The sequence below is a fragment of the Coffea arabica genome, chromosome 2c (assembly GCF_036785885.1).
Source record: "Coffea arabica cultivar ET-39 chromosome 2c, Coffea Arabica ET-39 HiFi, whole genome shotgun sequence".
NCBI classification, from domain to species: Eukaryota; Viridiplantae; Streptophyta; class Magnoliopsida; order Gentianales; family Rubiaceae; genus Coffea; species Coffea arabica.
Genome location: NC_092312.1, coordinates 8,761,809 through 8,781,072, shown reverse-complemented (window position 1 = coordinate 8,781,072; position 19,264 = coordinate 8,761,809). Strand labels below are relative to the sequence as shown.

Sequence of the window (19,264 nt, the reverse complement as noted above, 5' to 3'; positions counted from 1 at the left end):
AAATAATTGAAATGTTGGACCACATTACTGATTACTGACTTTAGCGAGTCAATTTGTTTCTGACGGTGCGGTTAATTTGGACCCAGAAACATAATTTGGAAAGCGACAATATTAATAACGCAGGAGAGAATATGGTTTGTGGTGAAAAGTTAAAAGAGTGTATTTACAGATGGTAGCTGGCAAATCTTACCGCAATTTGTGCTATAAATAGGCACCATGCAGTCGAGTTGAGAGAGCAAGGAGATTAGGAGAGCGATACAAGTAGCATAAAATGGCTGGAAAACAAACGAAATTGCTTTTACTGGTTTCAGTTGTGATTTCTTCTCTAGCGGTCAATGTTTTAGCCGCTCCTTTGCCTCGGGCAATCAAGGAGTTGTCTGTTAGACCGCCTTTTCTTGGTCTTATCTCCTCTGGTAGCGGCAATCAGGAGACACCCTTTTCTGTTGATGGTGCCTTCAAGCCTGATCCAGATTTCCCCTACGTGGATTTGTCAGGCAAATATCTATATATATAAATATATATTTCCCATGCATTAAATCTGCTACGCAACCATTAATTCCACTACTGTTTTTTTTTCCTAGCTTCCTCATAATAATGATCGAAATTTGTTGCTGACTTTTTATCACCTAATAATTTATTTCATTGCAGGCAGGCGTTTTCACATCGGGACCATAGGGTCTAATGGTGTCATTATCGTCGGATGTGGAACTGGCCTGGTAAGCGTGATTGAGTTCCAATGGGTTCCAGTTTCTAGTTTTGCCACCCTTCGTTAGTTTGGGAGCTTTTGTACGAGTAAAAAAAAGGTTTCAATAATTTTGCTTGGATTGGATTAATCAGGTGAATGCTGCAGCAACGACCCAACTACTGTTGGACATCTTCCCAATTAGAGCAGTTATACACTATGGCAGTGCGGGCGGCGCCGACAGTTCCCTGTCCTTAGGAGATGTTTTAATCCCAACGCAGTTTTCTCAAACTGGATTATGGGACTGGCTGGTAATATTAATTCCTTTGTTTCTTTGTTTTTTTTTTTTTTCCCTTAAAGGTAAAACCTAAAGATTCATAAAGCATAAGCGTCTAAGCGTTTTCAATGAGAATGATTCTCAAAATCAAGCGCACACAATCAGCGCCAACTGCCAACAATTCAATCACTACACTCAACTTGATAAAAGAACCGTGGAAACAAAACGTTGAAGAGGGGAGAGTTGAGTTGGGTGATAAGGTGAAATGAACTGTAAGTAGAAGATTTTAGATTTATGATCTCTCACTTATAAAAAAAAAAAAAGGAAAGAAAGAAAGAGAAAAAAGGCTTGAAAAATGTGCTAATTACTGAAATTCGCAAGCAAGGCTTATGAACCAGTTGCCTTTTGAATTTGGATGATGCTTTTCTCCTCACTCCGTATGCAGTAGACAGCAGCTCCGATTAATGGAAAGTCTAAATACCTGATGGTGCAATTGAATTCCGCATTTTCTTTATTTATTTATGTTTCTGTGAAGTGGACAAAATTTTAGTCCTTTCCTTGCTTCAAAATTATTCTACGTGTTTTTTTTTTTTTCAATATTCGAGGAATTACATTTTTGCGTGTATCTTCATCTGGGCATGCATGCATGCATATTGCAGAAATCCGAGACAGCACCACAGCCAGATAATGGGGTTGCTGACCTAGAGTTCAGACGCTATCACATTCCCTCATTCGGATTTAATCTGTTGGGTCGCGTGGCTTATATGAAAGAGCACTTCTTTTCCGTGACAGGAGAGCCTGATGTTCCTGAAAGAAAATTTTGGTTCCCGGCATCCGAGAATTTGCTGCAAATCGCTTCCACTCTAGAGGTAATAAGGCACAGATTCAGATCTAGAATTACCTTTATTTTATGTTGCCAAATTCTATTTCAAGCGAAAATAAAATAACCCCTTTCGCACATTTCAATTTAGTAAATTCTTTTTGATTCTGACGGTGGTAGTTTTGTTCAAACAGGGAATTGAGCTAGACCTGTGCCTAGCTGGCGTTTGCCTCCCGAAACAGCCTAAGCTAGTTCTTGGAGTCAAGGGCACAACTGCCGACTTTTTTGTTGAGAATGCAGCTTACAGCAATTTCCTCCACAGTACTTTCAATGTTTCATCCATTGATATGGAGAGCGCAGCAGTATTCATGGTAATTTTTATTGTCTTGTTACCAGAGTACTTTCATCCTCACTGCTTTCTTCTACTTTATTCTTTTGTGAAAGCGTTTCTTCATCAAACTAGAACCAATTTGAAGAATCTTCCCTGCAACTGAATATCTGATCTCAAATTTATCCTCTCAAACTGACCCCAAGAAAACAGTAGTGCATACATGGGAGCAGCAAGTTGACTTGTCTTTGGTTATGTGCAGACATCCTTGTCGAATGGCAAGTCAGAAGTGATTGCCATCCGCGGACTGGCTAATTTAGCTGGAGCAGAAGAAGGAGAGGATTCGAGTGACCGTTATGATGCTCTTCTTGCAGTAAATGTCGAGAAAATCGTTGCTGCACTTGTTAATGCTATACCATCACCTCGTTTGGGCAGTATCTGTGGCAACCGTAAATGTTCAGCTTAACCAGGAGGGGCGCTGAATCAATCAACCGTATCTGCGCTTCTAATAACTAAAAGTTGTCTAGGAAGAATAAATGTGCTTCAAGAATAGAAGTCTCTTGGAGCAACGACGTTTTATGTAAAATGTACCAGTAAGTTATTGTGTGTTCCCTTGTTTGAATAATAATAATAAGAAGCGCATGCAATGCAGTTCCTCCTAGCTGCTGAATGCTACTTGGATATATCATACATGAGTGAGTTGGTCTATTTCCTTCATGACTGCTTGAAATGAGTGAAACAGAATAATTGAGAACTTGTTAATTTGTTCTCATTCTCTATAATCCTATCACAAAAACTGCTGCCAGTGTTAGCTTAATGTAGACAGGTAGTTTTAAGTATTTTAACAATGAACTGCTCACAACCCACCTACTCCTTGTCCATCATGGGAGACAAACGATTGAACCGTTCAACTTAACAAGAACTTAATCCTGATACATTTGTAGCTGAAGCCTTCACAACTAAATACTTCTAGGACCATGATTATGTACTCCAACTGGAACAAGAATGAATGAGAAATTTACACAAGTATTTATGAACTATATTACAAAGAAATCAAATCTTAAATGAAATATTTTGGCATGTTTATATCAATATTTTGAATATTGTGGGACTGTTGTCACATTTGCTTGGACCCTTGTGTAGTTACTGTAAAATTTTTACGATGATATAGAAAACTACCGTTTCGATAAAAAAAAAAAATGTTTATAGATCAATAATATTTGATAGAGAGTTTTGATAGCAGTCACGGGCATGCGGTATAGGATAACACAGCTATCTTTGTCAATCACTTGATAAGACTGAAATCTTTGGCACTCTTATAATCAAGGGTTAATCATATTTTATCCCCTTAAAAAATATCTCATTTATCAGTTTACCCCCTAACCTTTAATTTTGCCCACTTAACCCCCTTTAAGACAAAATTGCCCTTGCATTATTTTGACTTTTTATTTACCTTGTTTTCTTTTCTTTTATTTCTTTTTCTCTTTCTTCTTTATTTAATTCTTCCTCTTTTCCACAAAAATTTTCACCTTAATGATTGAAATTAAAAAAGAGGAATTGGAGAGATCTATCTTCTCCTTAAATGATTAGAAAAAATATTCAAATCACTTTCCTAAAATACAATTTTTTTTAACCTTTCAATTTTTTAATTTTGGGTTTTCCTCTTTCCTTTCTAGTTTCTCATTTTATTCTCAAGAAAATATCAAAAGATGATATTGTTTTCCTTTATTTTATTTCTTTTTCTCTTTCTTCTCTCTTTCATCCTTCCCAATAGAAATTACATTTCAACGAAAATTTTTGTTTTGAGTTTGTAATTGCATATTTTTGGGTGAAGATTTAAAAGGCATCAAAAACTAATTTTAATTTTTTGTATAATGTCATATGTCACAAATTTCAATTGATGATTATTAATCAGGTCATAATTTCGTCTTAAAATATTTCCTTGGAAAAGGGAATGCCCCGCCACTCGGCTTTTTTTCCTTTGTTGTGGCGAAAGTACTTTCAGGGCTCTTTGTGAGATGGGCTCTTATGTGGGCCAGGGCCAGGGCCGGGAGAAATTGTTTCCGTCCATTCTTACATTCGTACGATTTGTTTATTGTGATTGTTATTTTCAGGCCAAATGGCGGAAAATGTGATCAAATTATCGCCTTTTATCTCTCTCTGTCACCCAACCTTTTTCTTAGTAAAAAATGTCACTTAACTTTTTTTTTAATCCTCAGTAAAAAGTGTCACCCAACTATTAAAAACAACGCAACTTCTTGCTCATCCTATTAAATTTAGGCCATGTATGCTACTGGAAAATCGCATGCATGATGTGCCCAAAGAGCTCCAGGACAAAATAGTCAGAGTCTAAAAAAATAATAATAATAATAATTCCTAAAAGCACAGAAATGATGATATCAGCTTCTCCTAACTTCTAGCTTTCTCCCTGTGGAACAATAAAAATCCTAAAAGCACAAATAATCTCCGGTAGCTTGGGTGACGTCCACAGAGAACATACAAGAGCAGGTTGGGTGAATTGTATTCTAGTCAGTTCAGGTGAAGATTTTAGCATCATTAGGTATCGTGCAAATGGCCCAATTTTGGGAGTGAGAGCCTTTGTTGGAAAAAAAAAAAAAAAAAAAAGGTATAAGTTTGGGACTTCTATGTATTTTAGTTATAGTTCTTGATCCTTTAATGTAACTACTTTTGACACTGAGAATATTGTTCATTTTTCAAAATTGTCCCATTTTTACCCTTCAATGGTCTCTCGTGCAAGTCACGTGTGTGACTTTCCCATGGCTTTGATGCACAAACTTAACGTAATTACTGACAAGTTATCTTTAAATAGTTGAGTGATATTTTTAGTTAACAAAAAAGTTAAATGACATTTTTTAGCTACAAAAAAAGTTGTGTGACATTTTTAGCGACAAAAATAACTAAGTGATGAAAAGCGATAAAAGCAATAGTTGGACGACATTTTTCTCCATTCACTCTATTCACGGCTGGCATTTTATGCCAAATACGAAAGTTTGAAAACTATTTTATTGCTTGGAGCATGTTAGGAAACACTTTTGTTCAGCACTTTGTGCTTTAGCAATAAAGTTGTATTGTTTATACGTTCTACATCTAAAAGTATTAGAGGATACTGTTACCACGTCAGAATGTACGTATCACTAGTATTTTTCATTCTTTCTTCTTCTGTAAGTTTGCCCTATAATAATGTTTATATATTACAGGGCTAGCTAGGAACTCAAGGTATTGGATGAAGATAACTGATGGGCTCGTAGCTTCTGCATTGATACAATAGAAAACCTTAATTATCTCTCAAAATTCTATCACGTTTATCTGTATTTGCCCTCCGCAAGACTACAACGAGTGGGTATAAAAGAGAAACGAACAATAAGTTGGGTTTTCAGAATGTTGAATGCAAGCCACAAGTTCCATAAACTGAAAATGCGAACTGTTTTTAAGGTTATCTCTGATTATGTAGTAGGAGGATGCCGACAGACAATAGTGAAAATCAAGTGACATTAAGTAAAAGCACAGAAAACGAGGAAAATCACAACATCCAAGTAAAACCATCCGACATGGTAACTGCACTAGGAAGCTACTACATTCAAGGCTCCATCTCAAACTTTTGTTTCATGTTATCAACTACACATTTAGATAAGAAGGTTCCATCCCAAACTTTGTTTCTTGTGATGCGAGCCATGTACATTTAGAAGTGTACAATGTCACATCAAATTACCACTTGGACCCGTATGAGCATTTCTAGCTCTATCGGCCCTTTATATCTTATCTTCGCTGGTTAGAAAGGGACAGCCCTTTCACTCAGCTCCAAGCTTCTTTCTTTCGCACGCTTTTATTGTGGCGAAAGTAGTTTTAGGGATCTTTGTGACATTGGCTCTTATGCGGGCCACAAGAAATTGATTTCAGGCATTTTAACATTTGCAAGATTTGTTTATTGTGATTGTTGAATTCATGGCTGGCATTTTATGTCAAATACCAAAGTTTTAAGGCTATTTCATAGCATAGAGCATCTTAGGAAACAATTTTGTTGTTTAGGCACATTGTTGTTTAGCAATAAAGTTGCATCATCTAAATATATTATAGGATATAGTTACCAATTCAGAAACTGCATCTCCTGCGGATATCACTATTTTTCATTCTCTCTGCTTCTGTGGACTGGCCCTATAATGTTCATAAATTACAGAGCCAGGATCCCACGGTATCGGATGAAGATAGCTGATGAGCTCATAGCTCCTGCATTTGTACAACAAAAAGCCCTAATTAACTCTCAAAATGTATCACGTTTATCTATATTTGCCATCAGCACGACTCTAATGAGTGGATGTAAAAGAGAAACAAACTAGGAGTGTGTTGGATGCTAACTACAAGTTCCATGAATGATCTTGCATAAACAGAAAATATGATTTGTTTTTAAGGTTGTCTTTCATTATGTAGTAGGAGGATAGTGGACAGACAATAGTCAAAACAGCTGACACCAATGACTAGTTTGGCAAAAGGGAAAAAAAGAGAGAAAGTTTAAGTTGGAAAAGAAAAGAATAGAATAGCAAATATTGTAATTTTTTTTCATGTTGTTTGGGAGCTTTTGGAAATAAAGAGAATAAAATGATTCTTCTTTATTTGAGAGTGGAGAGAAGTAAAAGGAAAATATTTAACATAAGTGCCCTTAAAACTTGAAATTCACATGACATCACAAAACATTATATTAAAATACGAGTAAATCTTATATGCACTAATAATGTATCCACTATCACCATTAGATCTATGACATATGTATAAATGTTGAATTTCAAATTCAAATTTTATATAGTTATTATTTATTCAGCTACTAACAGTTTTGGACTGACCATGTTGGACTAACAGTATTTTGTAGTTTGAAAGAAACGTGAGATCCCTCCTTTTATTTCTATTCTTTTCCTAAAAATACTCCTAAATGCCAGAAATATCCTACTTTCTTTCTTACTCCTTTCTTTTCTCACCAAATTTGTCCTCCCAAAGGGGCTATTTAAGTAGAAGGATAGAAATCGAGGAGAAATCACAACATCCAAGTTAAATAATTGCATGTGGTAACTGCACTAGGACCGAGAGGTCACGAGTTCGAGCCTCCGCTCTGCTGGATTCCTCCGCGCACTTAACGTGCTAGGGTCGGGTTGGGGCGCCGGGCCCGGGCCGCAGGGGATTAGTCGGGCCCCGTAAGGATTGACCCGGACACCCCTGTGTCGAAAAAAAAAAAAAAAAAAAAAAAAAAAAACTGCACTAGAAAGCTATCACATTTGGATAAGGTTCCATGTCAAACTTTGTTTCATGTTATGCGAGCTATGTACACTTAGATTAGTAGGAATATCAACTCCCTTGCGCTACAAGTTTCACTTCATTGCTTCAACTTAATATTTTTCTTATTCAAGACCTACAACTATCAATGTGTAAGATAATAGAACGTGATTTAATTGGTAAAACACACACTTTATTCGTAAATGAGGGGTCACGAATTTGAGTCATCAAGAAGTTAATTAACTTTAATTCTGTTTTTTTTTTAAAAAAGAGTTAATATCAATGTGTGCCTTTATACAATGATTTTTTGTGAAACATAACGTCTTCAATCTCGACGTTGGTGTTGGGCTTGTGTTCTACAGCTAACAAAATTGATGGTAATAACCAGCTCGATTAGTGTTGCGCTTGTGTTCCAGCTCTATAGCTAACAAAATTGATAATAATAACCAGCACTCAATATCTACTGGACATGACATGTATTTAAATCTGATTCATTTTTTCCTAACCTTTTCTTTTGCAGCTCGAAGCAAAAAAAAAGTATGGTGTTTTTATTCTTACCACTAGTATTTGTAGCTCGTGATGCATATGGTCTATTTCTATCTCTTACCTTAATCAAGCACTCGCCAAAAAAAAAAAAAAAAAAAAAAAAAAAAAAAAAAAACTTAGTCACCAATGTCGGCCAGAAAGCCAGCCGTTTGCCTCCTCGAAAGCTCTGAAATTTTAGGCATACTTGTTTAGGTTATTTCTTTTTTAGAACTAGGAAACCATGTAGTTAAATGATGCATCAAAATCAAAAATTTTTTTCTAATGCTTAAACTTTTTCCCCAGAAGAAGATGCTTTTTTCGCTACTGGTGCCTTCAAGCCTAACCCGAGGCACCCTTATGTGGATTTGTCAGGTACATGATCAATCCCCAATACATACGCTTCAATATGGTACTAAAAGCGCAAGTGTATCGTTTATGATGATTGAAAATGGTGGTTGGTTTCTTACAGGGAGGCGGTTTCGCGTAGGGAGCATAGGAGGATCAAAAGTCTTTTATGCAAGATGTGGAGTGGGAATGGTAGGTTCATTTCACATCCTTCTGGTCTGGTTATTACAGACAGTTGCTTGTAATGAATTTTTGGCAATAATGAATTTTTCTATTTCGGCCATTGTGTTTTTCTGTTAAGTACTACTACCTCAAGAAATGTCTAATTGTGGTACACTCAGGTGAATGCTGCAGCAGCAACACAACAGATGTTGGATGTCTTTCGCATGATTGGAATTGTCCACTTTGGCATTGCAGGCAATGCTAACAGTTCCATGTCCATAGGAGATGTCATCATCCCTAAGCAGTTTGCTCAAACAGGGTTATGGGACTGGCTGGTAATAATCATTTGGCTCATTTCCTGCCTCAGTAAATGCAGACTACGAGTTTATTTGCGTACAATCTCTTCATTTTGCAGAAATTCAAGGCAACAATACCAGCAAATGATGTTACGGAATTGGACTTTGGAAGCTATGATGTTCCCAATGGAGGAGACAATGAGTTGGGCAGCATTGGGTATTCGACAGAGTTCTTCTACTCTAAGTCAGGAAAGCCTAATTCTCCTGAAAGAACACTTTGGTTTCAGACAAGTCAGAATTGGCTAGAAGTATCTTCTAGTCTGGAGGTGAGTTACTTATCGCTAATATGTAACATCCTCCTTCGCTTTGCAGCCAGCTAATTGCTGCTGCCTAAAACACTTTTTTTTTCCCTTGAGTTGTCTTCAACTAGCCCTTGAATCTAATGGATGCATTTTCACTAATACAGGGGATGGCGCTGGAACAGTGCGTGAACGCGAGCTTGTGCCTTCCTGAAAAGCCCAAGGTAGTTGTTGGACTGAATGGCGCAACTGCCAACATTTTTGTGGACAATGCAGCTTACAGGGAGTTCCTCTACACAACCTTTCATGTTTCATCACTTGATATGGAGAGTGCAGCCATAGTCATGGTAAACGCCTCGCACCAAAACTAATCTGAAGAATATATCTGCTTAGAAACAAGGGGGTTCATAATTACTAGTCAAGATAACTTGTTATATTCATGTTTTCTGGAATTGCAGACATGTTTATCCAATGGCTTCAAGGTAATTGTCATACGAGCACTATCAGATTTAGCTGGAGCACAAGATGGAGACAATACCATTCGTCTGTTTGGCCCTCTTGCAGCATCAAATGTAGCCAAGGCTGTTGTCCAATTTGGGAAGACATTGCGAGGATTTCACTTTCAACAGTCTATTTAGCCGTAACAGAGATTCAAGTTAATCAAGAGGAGTCAAGAACTCATTTGCTAATAATTGGTTTAACAAAGAAACTAAACTAGACAGACTTCGATGTGCACTGAAGGCTTTTTGGAATAAACATGTACCATCAAAGCGTTTTCTCGCATTTCGAATAAGAATTTCATGCCCTTCCTCCAAGGCCAATCTTGGGTGAAGCATTGTTCTGTGTTTCTTTCATATTGAGAGATCTTGAAAGTAACAGGTATTATGCTTACATTTGTAACTGAAACCTTCACAACTAAATATTTCTAGGACCATGATTATGTACTCCAACTAGAAAAAAGAATGAATGCGAAATTTACACAAGTATTTATGAACTACATTACAAAGAAATCAAATCTTGAATAAAATTTACAAGTTACTTATGGCATGTATAGATCAATATTTGATAAAAGTTTCATAGCAGTCACGGGCAAGCGGCTTGATAAGATTAAAATATTCAGCATCCTCATAATCAAACGCATATTGGTGTGGAAAATTGTCAACCAAAACCAAGATTATACGATCAAGGTTTTCATAGTCTGTTGTTGACCTTCTTTAGCAGTTTAATTCAGATGGTTCAACATTACTAGGGTTTCTCACTCTTGTTTTTTCACCCTTCCTGTGTAGGCCTACAATTGTTGTTGTACATCTGGTCATCGGTTTTCCAATTTTGATGCCATATGGAAACCAAAGTTGGAGTTTTTTTCATATGGAAAACTAACAAAGTAGGGAAATTATGAAAGGGATTTTCTAATTTAAGTTAAAAATAGTGAAATTAAAAATAAGTGCATACATTTGGTTGGTTTAATTTCATGTAATTTAGTTAATTTTTGTGCAACTAAAATTTGTAAAATGAATTCCTTTTTATTTAGGGTTATTATCACTTTACTTTACCTCCCTCAACATTAGGTGTTACTATCAATTTCCCTCTTAACATTATTTTTTAGTCATTTTATCCTCAAGATTAATGGTCAAACTTAATGAAATTATTAATCTAAGTGATAAGACATGTTTAACCTTTAAAATTATTATCACTTTACCTCCATAAACTATAATCTTGTTATCAATTTATTCTACCATTAAACCAGCTTAACAAGTTAAAAAAACTTTAGAAAATAGCAGCCTCTTTTTTATATAACAAAAATAATAAAAAATTTAGAGTGGTTTTTCTCCTTTTTAATATTAAGAAAAAAAGTCAAAGCATTAATCTCTTTTATCTTGACAATCTTATTAATATTAAAAAAAAAGAAAAATAGCGGAGGAAAAGAGAGAGAGAGAGAGAGAGAGCACAATTCTTTTTTTAATACAAATAAGAAAGAATTCAATATTTTTATTATTTTAAAATTACTTTTACTTTTCTATTTATTACCCAATTCCAATCCTAATTTCAAAAATATTAAAACAATACGATAATATTATATTCTTCCTTATTTTTTTTCTTTGCAAAATCTAATTTTTTGACTCCTTCTGTCCTATCTCCTTTTCTTTTCTTAGTATTAATAAGTGTGAAAAAAGAAATTTGAAGAAACCCTTTTATTGTTATGTTTTTGGAATCTTAGAGTGGAAAAAAGGAAGAATAATTATTCCAATTTTTTATTTTTAATTATATATAAAAAAGATAAATACATTTAACAATTTTTGAACATACTTTTTAGATTAATGATAGGGTAAAATATATAGAAAATAATGTTAGAAAGTAAAACGATTATATCACCATAATTTAAAGGGATAAAGTGATAACAACAATGCAGTAATGTTGTAAAATGAAAAGATATGACTAAAAGATAACATTATGGGATAAATTAACAGTAATGATATAGTTTAAGAGGTAAAGTGATAATAACCCTTTTATTTATCTTTTTATTTCTCATACTATTACTTAAACATCTCTCTTGACTGCATTTGCATGTACAAATTATATCTTCCGTAAAAAAGACAAAAAAAAGTAAGCTTTCAAAAAACTATTTTTAATTTCTCTTTAAAGCATGAATAAGAGTGGTTAGTTTGACAAGTTACCATTACAATTAGTACGGATTCCGAAGAAAAAGAATAAAAAACTTTTCATTTAATTCCACACCCAAAAATTAATTAGTAATAAAAGAAGAGCCCCTCTTCAACTTTGTTCAACTCCCTTTTGATTAACATGCTAACATATTAACTGAGTTTAATTCATACTCTGTAATCTTCTGCATAACGAAGGCAGGGAAAACTTAGAGCCCGAATCTGCCTGCGGATGATCCATGGCGCTATCTAGGCTCCGAAATCCGGTGATCTCTCGAGCACCTTCCCTTCTCCGAGCTCAGCTTTTCTCTTCCACCTGCCGATCCCTCCCTCGGTAAAAACTCGCATCATCTGCTTCCTCTCTAACTCGCTTTGCCGGGGCTCTCAGAATTGTGTGTAATTCATTTTAATGTCTAATTGAATTTTATTCATTTTCATCGGTAGATTGTCAGAGTCAGGAGCTTAGCACATTTGTCAAACAAGAAAGATATTATTGAAAATGAGAGTTGAAAATTTTGGAACTCGGATTTGCTTAGAAGATTAGGAATTGTTTATGGATTGAAGAAGAAAGCTTGAATCATTTAGTACCTGACTTTTTCATCCTCATTTAATTTGTGGTAGAGGATTATCATGCGCAGTTTGTTTGGCAATTTGTTATTGCCTTCGATTAATGTCAGAACTTAAGAAATGTAATGCATGGGCATATCTTGCTTTATTAGAGCAATTTCTTGAATTTAGACTTGCTCTGATATTCATGGACGATGTTGCAGTTGAACAGTTAAAGGTATATGAATAAGTATTTAAAAATAGTTGATTTTCTAATAAAATTTGGATGGCTTTCAGCCTAAAAAAAACATCCGTATGGCTCTAGAAAAAGAATTTGTGAGAAACATAGTTATGATACGCGAAGATTGTTAGATACGGGAAACTGCAGTTGTCGCAGTTGGGAAGTTCATTACATTTTGGATAGTCCGTTCTGTACTGTTCTTAGTGAAATGCATGTACAGCAGAAAAAAATAAATGCCACCTCGAACTGTGTTTTACTCCTTTAAACATAAAGGAAGAAAGGGGATGTGAGTCTGAGGCTAGCATGTTTGGGGGGATGTGTGTCTCTTTGTGTGTATGTGTGTGAGAGAGAGAGAGATAACGGACCCATACAGCAAATTCTTGGAGCGAATGTGGTCGATAAATTAGAGAAGAAAATCGAACCAAAAGAAAAGGGTCGTTTTCCACATCTTGGATTTCTATAAAGCCTAACCCATTTTGGGTAGGTCACGACTCACAAGACATGGCCACAAAATATTTGCTGTACAACAATTGTTGTTACATCCACAAGAGTGGCGTATGCAAATCTTCGACGTCTATAGCGGGGTGACAGAACTTGGCTTTTTTTGTCCAGTGGCGAAAGTGCTTTCAGGGCTCCGTGTGAGATGGGCTCTAATGCGGGCCAGGGCCAGGAGAAATTGTTTCCGTCCATTCTTACATTTGTCCGATTTGTTTGTTGTGATTGTTATTTTCAGGCCTAGTGGTGCAATATGTGATCAAATTATTACCATTTATCTCTCTCTGTCACCCAACTTTTTTCTTAGTAAAAAATGTCACTTAACTTTTTATTTATCCTCAGTAAAAAGTGTCACCCAACTATTAAAAACAACGCAACTTCTTGGCCATCCTATTATATTTAGGCCATATATGCTACCAGAAAATCGCATGCATGATATGCGCAAAGAGCTCCAAGGACAAAAAAAATCACAGGATATTGTTACCACGTCAAAAAGTATATATCACTATTTTTCATCCTTTCTTCTTCTGTAAGTTTGCCCTATAATGTTCATATATTACAGGGCTAGCTAGGAACTCAAGGTATTGAAGTAAAACAATTCGATATGGTAATTGCGCTAGGAAGCTTCTACATTTCGATAAGGTTCCTTGTCAAACTTTGTTTCGTGTTACGCGAGCTATGTGCACTTAGATTAGTATGAATATCAACTACCTTGCACTACAAGTTTCACTCTATTGCTTCAACTTAATATTTTTCACTGTGTAAGATAATGGAACGTGATTTAATTGGTAAAACATACATTTTATTCGTAACTGAGGGGTCACGAATTTGAGTCATCAAGGAGTTAAATAACTTTAATTCTTTTTTTTTTTTTTTTTAAAAAAGAGTACTTACCAATTAACTAATGTCAATGTGCCTTCATACAATGCTTTTTTGTGAAACATAACATCTTCAATCTCCACGTTGGTGTTGGGCTTGTGTTCTTAGCTAACAAACTTGATAATAATAACCAGCTCGGAACAAGCACTTAATATCTACTGGACGTGACACGTATTTAAATCTGATTAATTTATTCTTGTTCTTTTCTTTTACAGCTCAAAGCAAAAAAAAAAAAAAATTGGTGTTTTTGTTCTTATCACTAGTATTTATAGCGCGTGATGCATATGGCGTATCTCTATCTCCTACCTTAATCAATCATTCACCCAAAAATAAAAAAAAAAAAATCCTTAGTCATCAATCATCGGTCAGAAAGCCATCCGTTTGCTTTCTCGAAAGCTCTGAAATTTTAGGCATACTTGTTAGTTTTTTGTTTTTTTTTTTTTAGAACTAGGAAACCATGTAGTTAAATGATGCATCAAAATCAAATTTTTTTTTCTAATATTGCTTAAACTTTTAACAACACAATTCGATCCATGTTTAAGGAAGCATGTCTGACAGGGGCGGAGCCAGAAAAAAATCTTAGTGGGGGCACAAATAATACTAAAATTTTTTATCTACTCTTTTTTTTAATTTTTTGAGCAAAAAATAAATAAATTCACTAACAAGTACAATTGATATGTATATTCCATGAAAAACATAAAAAGACAAACTCAAAATTATTAATGTAATAATAATTTTATTTAAAAACTTCTTTTATTGTCATTTTTTGCACCTTCATTATCCTTGGCTTCTTCTTTATTAGATGGCTCTTTTTCCATTGATTTCCTCTTGAAATATCTCTCCATAGCTAAAGAAATTAAAATCAATATATAAGATACTAATCCAATTAAAATATTAAATGTACAATAAAATCTAATAATCTATCCAAGAACTATTTTACAAGTTAAAGTTATTTATTAAATCATTAATCACAACATATCATTACTATATCAAATCACAACTTATTCATTCATTACTATATCAAATCATTAATCAGAATATATGAACCTAATCAAGTTAATTAGACAAAAGGATCCATATAAGAATAATTTAAAAGTTAAAATAAATGTCAAATGGCCCTCTATTCATCATTACATTAACTCCAAATAAGAAACTAATCATGGAAAATAAAAAATAAATTATAAATCTATAAAATCACCATTTCACAAGTTAAAATATTTATCAAATATCAAATAACCCATTTATTAGTTATTACATTAACTAATCAATTTTCAAATTTCTCTAAAACAGTAATAATCTCATGCTCTAGAAATATATTTGCAAACAAATTTAAAATAATAATAATAAGAAGTAATTGTTTAAAACCTGATTTCAATGGTCTCCCAAAATTGGTGAAAAGAGTTGCAAATCAGTGGCACTGTGGCAGACTTAGGTCCCTTTACTTCCTTTGTGCCCCGTATCACGTTATTTAATTGGAAAGAAGTCAGCTTCAAGGACTGGTTTCTTGCGGTTGAACTGAAGAAAGCAGGTCTTGGTTTTCAAAAAGCCTACTCCTTTAATGGAACACTGTTTGAAGTAGTCAACAACACCATTTTCATGACAGGAAAACCAGGATCGGACTATTTGATGGGAGAGACCATTTTCAGTGGGGACAACCAAGAGGCAAAAGAGGAAAAGAAAATTGGGGAATGGGGACAAAGGAAGTAAATGATTAATGATGATTGGATGAAGTAATAAAAAAAAAAGAATGGTTAGTTGGGTGTGGAAGAAGAGGAGTCGTGGGTTGTGAAGTGAAATGGGGGACCACAGGAGTAAAGGGAATTTGGAGAGTGGGGACCAAAAGTAATGACTGATATAATTGATATTTGGTCCTTAGAGGAGGAAAGTGAATGATATAAATTTTGTGACCCATTCTTTTATATTTTTTTAAAAAAATTCGGGGGGCACCAGTAAAATTGTATCAAAATTATAGGAGTATTATAGGAATTTAAGGAGGGCAGTGGGGCCGTGCCCCCAGTGCCCCCACTGTAAATCCGCCCCTGATGTCTGAGATTACAGTATGGCTGGTTGCAAAGAACATGAAATGATATCCATATTATGGCTTGTAAGTAATGATATCTGATGATCGAGGAAGTGCCACAACTGGTGGACCTTAATTCTTGTGAAAATAATTGAAATGTTGGACCACATTATTGATTACTGACTTTAACGGTATACAATCAAGAACAGCGAGTTAATTTGGCCCCGGAAACATAATTTGGAAAGCGACAATATTAATAACGCAGGAGAGAATATGGTTTGTGGCGAAAAGTTAAAGAGTGTATTTACAGATGGTAGCTGGCAAATCTTACCGCAATTTGTGCTATAAATAGGCACCATGCAGTCGAGTTGAGAGAGCAAGGAGATTAGGAGAGCGAGAGAAGTAGCATAAAATGGCTGGAAAACAAATGAAATTGCTTTTACTGGTTTCAGCTGTGATTTCTTCTCTAGCGGTCAATGTTTTAGCCACTCCTTTGCCTCGGGCAATCGAGCAGGTGCCTTCTCTTGGTCTTATCTCCTCTGATAGCGGCAATCAGGAGACACCCTTTTCTGGTGCCTTCAAGCCTGATCCAGAACTCCCCTACGTGGATTTCTTAGGCAAATATCTATATATATTTCCCGTGCATTAAATCTGCTTCGCAACCATTAATTATTCCTACTACTGTTTTTTTTTCTTCCTCATAATAATGATCGAAATTCGTTGCTGACTTTTAATCTCCTAATAATTTATTTCATTGCAGGCAGGCGTTATCACATCGGGACCATAGGGTCTAATGATGTCATTATCGTCGGATGTGGAACTGGACTGGTAAGCGTGATTGAGTTCCAATAGGTCCCAGTTTCTAGTTTTGCCGCCCGTCGTTAGTTTGGGAGCTTTTGTACAAGTAAAAAAGGTTTCAATAATTTTGCTTGGATTGAATTAATCAGGTGAATGCTGCAGCAACGACCCAAGTACTGTTGGACTTCTTCAAAATTAGAGCAGTTATACACTTTGGCACTGCGGGCGGCGCCGACAGTTCCCTGTCCGTGGGAGATGTTGTCATCCCAATGCAGTTTTCTCAAACTGGAATATGGGACTGGCTGGTAATATTAATTCTTTTGTTTCTTTTTTTTTTTTCCCTTAAAGGTAAAACCTAAAGTTTCATAAAGCGCACACAATCAGTGCCAACTGCCAACAATTCAGTCAGTATCACTAAGAATTCGAATCACTACACTCAACTTGACAAAAGAACCGTGGAAACAAAACATTGAAGTAGGAGATTTTGGAATTATGATCTCTCGCTTACCAAAAAAAGAAAGAAAGAAAAAAAAAAAGCGAAAAATGTGCTAATTACTGAAATTCGCAAGCAAGGCTTTTGAACCAGTTGCCTTTTGGATTTGGATGGTGCTTTTCTCCTCCCTCCGTATGCAGTAGACAGCAGCTCCAATTAATGGAAAGCCTAAATACCTGATGGTGCAATTGAATTCCTCGTTTTCTTTATTTATTTATGTTTTTGTGAAGTGGACATAATTTTAGTCCTTTCCTTGCTTCAAAATTATTCTACGTGTTCTTTTTTTTTTTTTTCCAATATTCGAGGAATTGCATTTTTGCATGTATCTTCATCTGGGCATGCATGCATATTGCAGAAATCCGAGACAGCAGCACAGCCAGATAATGGGGTTGCTGACCTAGAGTTCAGACGCTATCACATTCCCGCTGACGGATATAATCTGTTGGGTCGCGTGGCTTATATGAAAGAGTACTTCTTTTCCCCGACAGGAGAGCCTGATGTTCCGGAAAGAAAATTTTGGTTCGAGGCATCCGAGGATTTGCTGCAAATCGCTTCCACTCTAGAGGTAATAAGGCACAGATTCAGATCTAGAATTAACATTCTCTTTACCCTCATTTTAAGTTGCCAAATTCTATTTCAAGCGAAAATGAGACAACCCCTCTCGCACATTTCAATGTAGTAAATTCTTTTTGATTCTAACGGTGGTAGTTTTGTTCAAACAGGGAATTGAGCTAAACCAGTGCCTAAACAAAGTTTGCCTCCCTCAAAAGCCTAAGCTAGTTCTTGGCGTCAACGGTACAACTGCCAACTTTTTTGTTGACAATGCAGCTTACAGAGATTTCCTCCACAAAACTTTTGATGTTGCCTCCATTGATATGGAGAGCGCAGCAGTAATCATGGTAATTTTTATTGTCTTGTTACCAGATCGAGTACTTTCATCCTCACTGCTTTTTCTGCTACTTTATTCTTTTGTAAAAGCGTTTCTTCATCAAACTAGAACCAATTTGAAGAATCTTCCCTGCAATTGAATATCTGATCTCAAATTTATCCTCTCAAATTGACCCCAAGAAAACAGTATACACGTAGCAGCAGGAAGATAACTTGTCTTTGGTTATGTGCAGACATCCTTGGCGAATGGCCACTCTGTGATTGCCATCCGCGGACTGGCTAATTTAGCTGGATCAGAAGAAGAAGGAGAGGATTCGAGTGAGAGTTATGATGTTAAGACTTTTTCAGTTTCCAATTTTGTAAAACTAAACAAGCAGGGATAAGTTTAACCCGATGCAGGTAGTTACTACACTTGGAAATGATCCACTGAAGATCCCATCAGCTGGTCCGGTGAATAATTTATGTTCCTAACACAAGAAAATGAATAATTTATGCTATTAATTATCATGAGTTGGTTCCAAGGAATAATTTTTTTATGTTGTTAATAAAGGCATAGAAAAGTAAGGCAAAGTTCAACCATTGACGTACCATTTAACCAAAAAATGATGGCAGCTTTATACGTGCTTCCTACTTTTTTTTTTTTTTTTTTTTTTGTCGACGAAGTGGGTGTCCGGATCAAGTCCGTAAAGGCGGCCCAACTAATCCCACTCCGGCCCAGTCAGGCGCCCCAACCCGACCTAGCACGTTAGAAACACGGCGGAACTGATGTTGCTGCGGAGGTTCGACCCCATGACCTGACGGTCCCGAGGAAGAGGCGCCAACCACCAGCCCATTCACGTGGGGGCACATGCTTCCTACTTGCTAAAGCTTGAAAAGGGCTTTTAAATGTTTCAATTACAAGGTCTAAATTTTGGCCTATACCATATATATTTGACCTGAATCAATTACTTTTGACATTAGGGTCTCGAACTGTGAAATGCCTACGACCACCTCTCTGACTTTGACAAATGAAGATTATTTGCTGACTCTGAATAACACTTACACCTCCAAAGAAAAAAAAAAAAAAAAGAAAAGCGACTCATTCTCTAAAATCCAATCAAAAATTGCAAGAAAATTTTATTCCACAGCTGCTGCCAGTGTTAGCTTGATGTAGACAGGTAGTTTTAAGTATTTTAACAATGAAATGCTCACAACCCACCAACTCCTTTACCCCCTTGTCCATCATGGGAG

General features: G+C 35.8%; 2 protein-coding genes across 2 annotated transcripts; both read left to right on the top strand.

The window, feature by feature from the left end:
• The first annotated feature begins 233 nt into the window (after positions 1 to 233).
• Positions 234 to 2,790, top strand: LOC113725729 (bark storage protein A-like). The gene is made up of 6 exons (XM_027249065.2): positions 234 to 494; positions 649 to 716; positions 838 to 993; positions 1,619 to 1,828; positions 1,974 to 2,150; positions 2,370 to 2,790. Exons 1-6 carry the CDS (start codon positions 272 to 274, stop codon positions 2,571 to 2,573), a joined length of 1,038 nt encoding a protein of 345 aa, XP_027104866.1. The 5' UTR covers positions 234 to 271; the 3' UTR covers positions 2,574 to 2,790.
• A 13,457-nt stretch (positions 2,791 to 16,247) lies between these two features.
• LOC113725727 (bark storage protein A-like) lies at positions 16,248 to 18,541 on the top strand. The gene is made up of 6 exons (XM_027249063.2): positions 16,248 to 16,472; positions 16,616 to 16,683; positions 16,803 to 16,958; positions 17,502 to 17,711; positions 17,869 to 18,045; positions 18,268 to 18,541. Exons 1-6 carry the CDS (start codon positions 16,268 to 16,270, stop codon positions 18,415 to 18,417), a joined length of 966 nt encoding a protein of 321 aa, XP_027104864.1. The 5' UTR covers positions 16,248 to 16,267; the 3' UTR covers positions 18,418 to 18,541.
• Positions 18,542 to 19,264: the final 723 nt, after the last annotated feature.

Bases quoted from the DNA above. Each gene is read 5' to 3' on its own strand.
- LOC113725727 (XM_027249063.2), top strand. From the start codon at position 16,268: ATGGCTGGAAAACAAATGAAATTGCTTTTACTGGTTTCAGCTGTGATT. The intron at 16,473-16,615 runs GCAAATATCTAT...ATTTCATTGCAG, and splicing joins CCCCTACGTGGATTTCTTAG to GCAGGCGTTATCACATCGGG. The intron at 17,712-17,868 runs GTAATAAGGCAC...TTGTTCAAACAG, and splicing joins AAATCGCTTCCACTCTAGAG to GGAATTGAGCTAAACCAGTG.
- LOC113725729 (XM_027249065.2), top strand. From the start codon at position 272: ATGGCTGGAAAACAAACGAAATTGCTTTTACTGGTTTCAGTTGTGATT. The intron at 717-837 runs GTAAGCGTGATT...TGGATTAATCAG, and splicing joins TCGGATGTGGAACTGGCCTG to GTGAATGCTGCAGCAACGAC. The intron at 2,151-2,369 runs GTAATTTTTATT...GGTTATGTGCAG, and splicing joins AGAGCGCAGCAGTATTCATG to ACATCCTTGTCGAATGGCAA.